This window comes from Danio rerio, chromosome 15, assembly GCF_052040795.2.
Source record: "Danio rerio strain M-AB ecotype USA chromosome 15, GRCz13ab, whole genome shotgun sequence".
Classification (NCBI taxonomy): Eukaryota; Metazoa; Chordata; class Actinopteri; order Cypriniformes; family Danionidae; genus Danio; species Danio rerio.
In genome coordinates this window covers 48538771-48550000 of record NC_141035.1, presented here as the reverse complement: position 1 = coordinate 48550000, position 11230 = coordinate 48538771, and the positions used below count along the sequence as shown (strand labels likewise).

At 39.5% G+C, this 11230-nt stretch overlaps 1 protein-coding gene and 1 long non-coding RNA gene across 2 annotated transcripts in view; one reads left to right on the top strand and one right to left on the bottom strand.

Moving 5' to 3' along the window:
- LOC147833781 (uncharacterized) overlaps nt 1-11230 on the top strand; it is a 290137-nt gene that overhangs the window by 234629 nt on the left and 44278 nt on the right. The window lies entirely within an intron of this gene.
- Nucleotides 1-11230, bottom strand: part of atg16l1 (autophagy related 16 like 1) — a 51372-nt gene that overhangs the window by 2164 nt on the left and 37978 nt on the right. The window contains 6 exon segments of the mRNA NM_001017854.3: nt 1-679; nt 1665-1766; nt 4932-4979; nt 7254-7403; nt 8015-8120; nt 9694-9814. The exon segment at nt 1-679 is cut by the window's left edge and continues 387 nt beyond it. Coding sequence (NP_001017854.2) covers nt 586-679; nt 1665-1766; nt 4932-4979; nt 7254-7403; nt 8015-8120; nt 9694-9814 — 621 coding nt within the window. The 3' untranslated portion in view covers nt 1-585.

The window sequence follows — 11230 nt, the reverse complement described above, 5'->3', positions numbered from 1 at the left end:
GCACGTACGCAAACGCACTCACGCACGCAAACGCACATACACACGCGCAAATGCACACACGCATAAACGTACGCAAACACACGCACTCAGATGCACGCATGCAAACGTGCGCGCATACACAAATGCACGCACACAAACGCAACGACGTTCGCAAATGCACGCACATACGAACGCAAATGCACTCATGCACGCACGCACTCGCACGCACACAAACGTACACACACACACCTTAATGGCCTGTATCTGTATAAGGCAAAGCATGAACTACAACAGTAAACACACACACACTGATTTAAAGCTGTGTTAAAATAAGCAGTAAGAGTCAAAGATCAACGAGAGTCTTTTGTGTAATCTCGCACTGAATGCATGTGTGTGTGTGTGTGTGAGACACGAGACTGTGCATGAAAGCTGCTATAAATATGTATAGTATAGTATGTGTAGAGAGCCAGACAGATGGCATTGTGGGAAAGGTAGTTTTAGAGGCCTGTGGGGCGTGAGGGTGGGCTCACTTTCGTTCCGTCTTTACAGTCTGTTTCATCCAATCACGGCAGGGCGGTGCCATGCTCAGCCAATCACGGCGGAGGATCACATGTCGGACCAAAGCACGGCCTTGCTGCCTTTCTCCACACTGGCCACAAACGCTCCCGACAGAGACCAGGACACCGAGTTGATAGCAGAACTGCAAACACAGGAAGTTCACATAAAAGTGCCGAAGCCAATTATTTAATACTATTAATATTCAAGCAAATTAAATATGAGTCACATTCACAGTTAAACACTATACGATTAGCCCCCCTGTGAAATGTACACTCTTTTGCATGTATGGGTTCATATGTATGCGTGTGTGCATGCTCATGTGTCAATATTTAAGTGTGTATGTGTGTGTATGTATATTTGAGTCTGTGTATACGTAAGTGTGTGTGACTGAGTGTGTTTAAGCATGTATATGTGCGTATGCTTATTTGAGTGCGTGTATACGTAGGTGTGTGATTGAGTGTATATGTTTACATATGTATGCGTGTATACGTGTATGTGCGAGTATAAGTGTTTGAGTGTGTGTATACGTATGCGTGTATGCATGTGTGTGAACGTGTATGCATATTTGAGTCTGTGTGTACTTGTGTGCGATTGAGTGTATATGTGTACTTGCATGTGTGTGTGTGTGTGTGTATGAATGAATGTGCATGTGTATATGTATGCGTGTATGTTTTAGTGTGTATAATTAAGTGTGTGTGACAAATGTATGCATGTATGTTTAAGTATACATGTATATGCATGTGCATGTTTAAGTATATATGCCTGTTTGCGTGTGCATGAGTGTGTGTATACGTTTGTGTATAAATAAGTGTGTGTGACTAAGTGCAAATGTATACATGTATGTTTAAGTATACATGTATATGCATGTGCATGTTTAAGTGTATTTGCCTGTTTGCGTGTGTATGAGTGTGTGTATACGTTTGTGAGTACATGTGTATGCATGTTTGAGTGTGCGTACCTGAGTGTACATGTGTATCTTTGTGTATGCATGTGCATATTTCCAATGGATATGTCTTTGTATGCATGTGTGAGTGTGTGTATGTATTCGTGAGATAACACATGTATGTGAGTGTGTATATACGTTTTTGTGTGTATACATGTGAGTGTGTATGCGTGTTCCTGCTTACCTGTGACCCTTATCGAGGGTTTTCTCTAGCTTCCCTGTTAGAACGTTCCAGAAGTACAGAACGCCGTCTGCAGAACCGGCCGCCACAAAACTCCCATCAGGACTGAAACACAAACACACAATCATGTTCATTTGGACTCCAGAGATCAGCTGTACTTCAGTTAAACATTTAACATGACTGAACAATATAGACAGAATTTAACCAATACTATACTAAAAGAAAAGCTTGATGAATTGAGTTAAGTCAGGGCTCAACAATAAGAACTGCCTGATGGCCCGGGGCCAGTGTGAGTGACGCTTGGGACAGTAGACAGGATCATTACTGGCCCGATTGAGGCCACCTTTTGTTAAATAATTTAGAACTAAAATAAAATACCTTCACATTTTCCATACTCAGGGTTCAACAATAAGGACTGCCCAATGGCCCGGGGACAGTAGACAGAATCGTTACTGGCCCAATCGGGTCACTAAATTTCAATTTGCCCGCTACTATTTGTCAATTGCATGCAAATACTGTCTTAGAATCGAGAAACTATTTGTTCTTTTAAGTCTTTGAATGCTGCCTTCTCTGTGAAGTCGTAAACACCATATTCGGATGTTGTGAGCACGTTATTTTTTTCCATAACCTGGTAAAAACCAGTACAGCAAAGAGATGGCAACCTGACGTCACATCAAAATATGAGGCTAACAGAAAACGTCTGTTGACATGGGTACAAGACGATGTGGGTTTTGCTTGGTTTGCTGTCACTTTTAAGTCGGTCACTTTTTGTTTTGCAATAAATGCATGCACATTTTCCATACTGCTATATTTTACTGCTAAATATTTCAATATTTCTAAAATATTTAAATTCACAGACATTATTTTTGACATTATTTAAATTATGTGGCTAAGAAATAGCAATTCACTTTTTTTTGGTGGGGCCAGTGAAAACTTTGGCAGGGCAAGTAAAAATCTGAACCACCGGTCCAGTGTTCCAACGTTGAACCACGATACTGCTCTTTAGTTAACACATAATTTTGCTTATTATACATATATTAACATTTTAAAAATATCATTTAAAAAATTAAATAATTATAGTCATTATTTTTGACACATTATTTAAAACAGGGGTGCTCAATCCTGTTCCTGGAGATCTACCTTCCTGCAGATTGCAGTTGCAACCCATATCAAACACACCTGCCGGTAATTATCAAGTGGTGTTCAGGTTCTAATTAATTGGTTCAGGTGTGTATGCTATGGGTAGCAACTGAAATCTGCAGGAGGGTAGATCTCCAGGAACAGGATTGAGCACCCCTGATTTAAAATATGTGGCTAAATAAAATTGCTATTAAATTTAGCTTTTTCTTTGGTGGGAACAATGAAAATTTTGGCAGGGCAAGTAAAAATCTGAACCATTGGCCCGATCGGACCAGTAGAAAAAATCCTTAAGTGTTGAACCCTGTAAGTGTTAAGATATTTTAACAAAAGATAGATAAAAGTAAACAAATATTATAAAATGATCTTATAACTTTAGGTTTTAAAATACAACTGTGATATATGATTTTATAATTGTAGAAATATAGCAAGGAAAATACTTTAAATTGCAATGCATGAAAAAATAAGCATTAAGCGATGCATTTTTTGACAGTCGTGTAGCTCTGTGTGTGTGTGTGTGTGTGTGTGTGTGTGTGTAGTGATGTAACGGATCACAAATCTCACCGTTTGGATCACATTTTTGGCTTCATCCGAAATCGCCTACTACTAGGTACTGCATTTGAATGTAAACGTACTACTCGGCCGTTAGAAAAGTACACTCTATACAGTATGAATGTGAAAAGTATGAATGGAATTCGGACGTACTACATCCGCCATTTTGTCATGGTCACGTGACAAACCTGCGTCAGTTGCGTCGCCTCACTTCCATTCATGAATTTTCTCACGGGGCATTATGGGATAGCGCAGCGTGCATGGGCTGCGCACTTCAGAATCTCGCCAGAAGTAGTAAGTCATCCGGGTACTTCTCGCCTACTGATTTTCGAATTCTATGAATTCGGACATACTACTCGGCTCGCATACTGATTTAAGCGTACTATATAGTATGGAAGTATGTGGTTTCGGACGCAGCCAAGGTTTTTTAGTCATGGATCAGACCATTTTTCAGATCAGCCAAAAAGGGGAGGTGACAAATGTAATTTGCTTTCCGTTTATTACAAAAACAGCACTGAGAGAAACTTTTGGCTTTAATAAACAGAACCTTTAAGCTGTAATTTTATTACAAATAAAATGAAGAAACAATCAGCTGAATAAAAATAAATAGTAAAATATTCAGTGCTGCGAAAAAAATCACTGTAACTCCTACTGTTGCTGATATCGCTAAATGTAGAAATCTAACATTATCATTTGTTCAATGCATATTTATTTTAGTCTCATCTTCAATAAATGACTCAGTGATTCACTCAAACAGCTTTATTTCATTGCTAGATGATCATTTTTGAAGAATTTTTCAGTGGCGTATTTGTGATGGCTGATTGTCGCCACCTATTGGTTAAATAATATAACTGCGGCCTACAACTATCATTCTTGAGCATCACGTTACTGTAAATGAATATGACGGTGATTTTAATCTTCACCATAAACATTAGTGTTTTTACCTCAACTATAAACTGTTATCCCAATACTGCGATGTTATTTGACTGTTTGCAACTTACTAACTCAAAAGACTAAAGACACAAGATGTGCAGCACCTGAAGCTACGGATACTGGAAGCCTGTGCTGGCATTTCTCCTGCGGTGTTGCTATCAGTGTGTGAAGAGTGGGAGAAGAGGGTTGCATTGACAATCCAACACAACGGGCAGCACACTGAACACATTTTATAAGTGGTCAGAAACTTTTAAAAAACTCATGAAAGAATAAAGATACGTTAAAACCAAGCACACCATTGTTTTTCTTGTGAAATTCCCAATAAGTTTGATGTGTCACATGACCCTCTTCCTATTGTAAAAAACAAAAGTTGGATCCAAGATGGCCGACTTCAAAATGGCCACCACGGTCACCACCCATCTTAAAAAATTGCCACCTCACATATACTAATGTGCCTCAAACAGGACGTTAACATCACCAACCATTCCCATTTTATTAAGGTGTATCTATCTAAATAGCCCACCAAATATATATGTTAGAAATTAAAATTCCTAGCATGTGAAACACACGTTTGGTTAAAAATACCCAAACTAGCTTAACAATATCATATTAACAGCATATTATCCATCATGAACGTCGTGCTCCTACCTAAACGTGACCCTGGTGAAGTCAGAACCGCACTTGAAGCCTTGAGCACTGCAGAAACACAACATTATTAGACATCCTGATGAAAAACAGCAGACAAAAAAGCCAGCGATTAAACGATTTAATATACACATTTCTAAACATAATAGTTTTAATAACTGTTTGCCATGATGACAGCACATATTATTTGATAAGATATTCTTCAAGACACTAGTATTCAGCTTAAAGTGACTTTTAAAGGCTTCACTAGGTTAATTAGGGTAAAGTTAGTGTAATTAGGCAAGTCATTGTATAACAGTGGTTTGTTCTGGAGACTATCTAAAACTAATATTGCTTAAGGGGGCTAATAATATTGACCCCTTTACATTATTTTACCAGACAAGCTAAAAAAATGCCTCCAGAAAAATATTTAACAGGAAATTAAATGTCTTTGCTCTGTTATAGGGATAGTTCACCCCAAAATTCACTCACAATAAATTAACAATACCGTATTTTCCGCACTATAAAGCGCACCGGATTTTAAGACGCAGTCTCAATTACGGGGTCTATTTCTGTACTTAACCCATACATAAAGGCGCACCGTATTATAAGGCGCACGCTAAAATACACTGTCTGCAAAAATAGGTAATGGAACAGTTAAAATAGTTTAGTTGAACTTTATTGTACTATTTAACAATACACTCACATCATTATTATTTTTTTGATCAGTCTTCTCCCACAAATCCATCAAAGTCCTCATCTTCTGTGTCTGAATAGAACAGCTGGGCAGTTTCGTCATCAAACACGCCGGGTTCTCTCTCATCATTGTCGGAGTCAGTCTCATTGCCGGGTGGCTGTTCAGCAATGATGCCGGCTTTTGCGAAAGCTCGGACAACAGTTAAAGCGGACACCTTAGCCCAGGCATCCACAATCCATTCACATATGGTGGCGTAACTCGCCCGGCATGCCTACCAGTCTTAGTAAAAGTGTGTTTGCCGTCTGTCATCCATTGCTCCCACGCAGCTCGCAACTTCACTTTATATCCAGTTGGTTAGCACCAATATCCAGCGGTTGGAGTTCTTATGTTAGTCCTCCCGAAATGACAGCAAGCTCCGAATTTATTCAAGTTGGTCTTCTAACTGTGGCCACCTTGCTTTGTTCCCGCGGAAACTCTGTTTCGTCTTCTTAACTCGGCGCAGTTCATTTTCACTTTTCGGAAGTGGTGTTAGCAGGGGGCGCCCAACCTGCGGTCTGTGTGGGTCCTAATGCCCCAGTATAGTGACGGGGACGCTATACTGCTCAGTGAGCGCCGTCTTTCGGATGAGACGTTAAACTGAAGTCCCGACTCTCTGTGGTCGTTAAAAATCCCAGGATGTCCTTCGAAAAGAGTAGGGGTTTAACCCCGGCATCCAGGCCAAATCTGCCCACTGGCCTTTGTCCATCATGGCCTCCTAACCATCCCCATATTCCAATTGGCTTCATCGCTGTCTCCTCTCCACCAATCAGCTGGTGTGTGGTGTGCGGTCTGGCGCAAAATGGCTGCCGTCGTGTCATCCAGGTGGATGCTGCACACTGGTGGTGGATGAGGAGATTCCCCCCATTGTGTGTAAAGCGCTTTGAGTGCCCAGAAAAGCGCTATATAAATGTAAGGAATTATTATTATTATTATTATTATTTTTTTTTTTTTTTTGTTTCCTCCACTTCCGAACCATAGATTCATTTATGTGGAATTGTTTCGCAGCTGCTCTATTCCCATTTACAACCGCGTAACTAGTAGCTTGTAGTTTGAATTGTGCCTCGTAAGCATGTCTCTTTACTGGTGCCATTTTCGGGGATCATTAGAGAAACGTGTGGTTTTGATTGATTTATTGCTGCTGCATAGTGTACGTTTTACGTCTCTGTGTCGGCGGGAAATGCTCCGACAGCCAATCAAGCGGAGCGCTTTCCGAAATCACACAACAACATTTTTACAGATTTGTGAACTCCGTGCACACATAAAGCGCACCGGATTATTAGGCGCACGGCCGTTTTATGACAAAATTTAAGGTTTTTAGGTGTGCCTTATAGTGCGGAAAATACGGTAAATGTGAAATTTAAACAGTCACTGTGGGAAATATTTGATAAAACTATGAAAATTTAATTTCCCAGTGATGGGTTGCGGCTGGAAGAGCATCCGCTGTGTAAAAACATGCAGTGAAAAGTCATTCCGCTGTCGCGACCCCGGATTAATAAAGGGACTAAGCCGACAAGAAAATGAATGAATGAATGAAACTATCACAGAAGGGCGAATAATTTTTGCACAAGTACAGTATTGATATGACTTCAATAATAGTGTGAGTTACGCACTTAAAGGTTTGTCGGACAGCATTAGTGCGCAGGTCGATGATTTTCACCAGGTCATCCCGAGAGCAGGTGAGGAGTTCAGTGCGGTCGTGATTCAGATCCAGAGACGTCACACGGCCCATCAGCTCCAGCTCACGCACGATACTCTCTGCCCTGAACACACACACACACACACACAAACGCACACACAAACACACACACACACAAACAAACAAACAAACGAGTAAGTGGGTGAGTGAGATACATTAACACTTCTTACACCTTTTCCCAAAGTCAAACTGAAGCATTTTTCATGCACTTTACAGGTGTGGCAAATAACATATGTACATGCATGTTTACATTTACAAACATCACAAGCTATTTGTTACAGCATATATTGTATATCTGCTATTCATTCATCATTCAATGGACAATTTTTGATGCCTTGTTTGCCCCAAGACCAACTCACACCTTAAAACATTTTTCTTCAGAAATGTATTTTAGTTTCATGCATTGTGCACTTATGAAGTGTTCACCTGATCTCCGTGCAGTTTGTTCATGCATCAGAATATGTAGATGAAATTAATGCAGACTCCAGAGTTTTCATAATTTGTTTAGCTGTTTTTGAATATGATAGTTTTGATAACTAATTTCTGTTAGCTAATGTAATGAAATGCAAAATAATATATATTAAAGGGGGCTAATAATATTGACCTTACTTGGTTAAAAATAATTAAAAACTGTTTTTATCAAGACATGCTTTAATTCATTATCAAGACACTCACCTGATGTCCCAGAAGCGAACTTTCTTATCGAAGTGTCCGCTCATCACACACTGCTCCGTGCAGACGATATCATTACAGCTGGAACCAGCAAACACCGTCTTCATGCCTGATGAGCAAAAACACACAGATGATCATTAATCAGCTCCTTCTTCACAAATGATTCTTTCCAAGCTACAGAACTCAACAGACTTGAGCTGAATAAAGTCTTCTGTTTGCATTTTTTTTTAATGATCTGTATTCCAAGATGTATCGTAATCGTAAAACACACCAGAACAAACAACAAAAAGCTACTTAATATTTTATAATAACAACAGTATCATAAACAGACAAGAATTTGTCTCCAAGAAGTGCTGTCTATATTAATATTTAGCAAAAAATCATGTTTATGACAGATTTATGACAAGTTATGTTGTCTTGGTAATGTCAAGTTGTCATGACAGGGATAAAAACATGTTGTGATGTATTTGTTTATGTCGTTTAGTTGTCATAACAAACAATGTAATCTTTGCATTTATAATGTCATAACTGAGCAAATGACAGTTGTCATAAGCATGAAAAAAATCTAATTCACATCTCATTCAACTTTATTAAAATCATGTCGCATTTCCACTGTCGGGCTAGTAGCTCGCAGCTCGTCATGCAAACACCACCCCCAGAACATCCCCCGAATCAAACGTCACACAACCCGGCCACTTCAGCGGGAATCAGGCAGATAAAGCACACCATGGAATCATCACGAAACGAAACCATTAAACTGAAGACAACCGAAACAAATAAATGACATGTTACTGTACAGCAGTACATTATATGTCTATACGCACAAAAATGTGTATTTCCATTCATTACATTTGTTTACTCGCCGACCGACTGTTGGCATTGTGCATCGAGTGCTCTCGCCACTAACGGAGGGACCCATCACAGTGAGCGCACCATCCATAATATAAAGCCACAGAAATTCTCCGTTATAACTCGGTATGAAATGTATTTTATAACATCCTTGTTTTGATAGACGTCGTGTTAAATGTTTCAGCACGTAAGAGCAAGTAGCCTAATAAAATATAGCCATATTTGTTTTTAACTATTTTCCCTGCATCTGTATCCAGTTATTCTCTGATGTTGTGTACTTCTGTATCTGATGTACTTAATTTGGTACTTTTCTATGCATTTACTTTACTTGTTTTGTTAATTGAGTTAATAAAGGAGGGGTTACGGGATAGGATTAGCGATGGACAATATATGGACAGTTTACCTCTCTCAATATTTAGTTTTGTCATAAAAACAATCAATATAAGATTGAAAATAAAGAGTGTCAGGGCGAGGCAGTGGCGCAGTAGGTAGTGCTGTCGCCTCACAGCAAGAAGGTCGCTGGGTCGAGCCTCGGCTCAGTTGGCGTTTCTGTGTGGAGTTTGCATGTTCTCCCTGCGTTCGCATGGGTTTCCTCCGGGTGCTCCGGTTTCCCCCACAGTCCAAACACATGCGCTATAGGGGAATTGGGTAAGCTAAATTGTCCGTAGTGTATGAGTGTGTGTGTGAATGTGTGTGTGGATGTTTCCCAGAGATGGGTTGCGGCTGGAAGGGCATCTGCTGCGTAAAACTTAAGTGGCGGTTCATTCCACTGTGGTGACCCCAGATTAATAAAGGGACTAAGCCGACAAGAAAATGAATGAAGAGTGTCTTACAGACTTTGCTGCGCAGGTCCCAGAGTTTGAGCGTTCGGTCGTAGCTGCCGGAAACGATCCTTGCGTTATCCAGGAGAAAGCGAGCAGATAAAACCTTCCCGCTGTGTCCTGTGAGCGTGTGCTTCAGGAACAAACAAAAACAATCAAACAGATGCACAAACAACAGCTTTCATACATAAAAGAGCTTCACTTCAGATCTCAGAGAGATTTTTCAGATCAGCGCTCCAGCCTCCTCCAGTCCTGCTCTCCTGCTTCTGCATATGTAGATGCATGTGTGTGTGTGTGTGTGTCTGTGTGTGTGTGTGTGTGTGTGTGTGTGTGCTTTCCTGTGGGATGTTTCTGTCAGAGTCTCGTCTGATGCTTTCAAAAGACTCAAATTTAGCAGAAACATCCATAATTTCAGCTGCCATGTCAAACCAGCTATGCACGACTAGAGCATGCTGGGAAATTATTAACAGGGGCTGCTGGGAGAGACAGATGGACTGGAAGAGAGCTGGACATCAGACCTTTTACATCACATCATTGACCTTTGACCTAGCTTTAGATACTTAAAAATACTTTAAATGTGTTGTCAGCAATTCATAAAACATCTTAAAGCTGCTGTATGTCAGTTTTTGACTCCTCTAAAGCATAAAAACACCATAATATGTTTGCAGATATTTCAGAAACATGCTCAGTGATCATTCTTGTTTATCTTGAAAAACACTGCTGAAGTCAGATATTCTGCTTTGAACATGACTGTTCAGTGTCTGAATGTCTGTCTTTGTTTTAATCTGTAACTCCACCCACAACTATACTTTAGTGTAACCAACTATATTTCAGCACCTCGGGTTGCCTTAATAGAAAATAGCGAATTTTATTTCAGTCGTGAATTCTGACTTTTGAGAATTGCATATTCCGTATTATGAAAATCCACATGAGGTAGTTTTTAACTAGCAAATAATACAAATATTACAAACGTAAACATTAGCTGAGCAGCTTATAGAGCATAGGCTTGATCTTCAGCCACTCTTTTAGGCCTCGTTTACACTGCCAGTTAAATGTGACCCAATTACGATTTTTTGCTCATATGTGACACTAGGTTTGTAACGGTATGAATTTTTTACGGTATGATAATCGTCTAAAACAATACCACGGTTTGACGGTTTCGCGGTATACGGTATGTTACAAATGTTACAAAATAATAGAACAGTGAAGCAAATTTGACTTTTTCCAAATAATATATTTTCAGTTACTATAAACAACACCACTTACAATGAACAAATAAAAATAAGAAAATAATAAATAATGTGTCAAAGTCCAAATAAAGTCCAAATAAACATGGTGCAAATCCTCAGTAAAAAATAGATATAAATATTTACTATACTATAAATAGTTACATAACGAAACTAGATTCAATATGGAACATCCTTAGGTTTTATGTGCCAGCATGGATATGGTTGTCTGTGGATATGGATTTGGATTTGGTTGTCTGCAATGCAGACAAACAGCTGCACCTTCATTTGCGTCTTTTGAAAACAGCAAGAGCAGCAGTTCG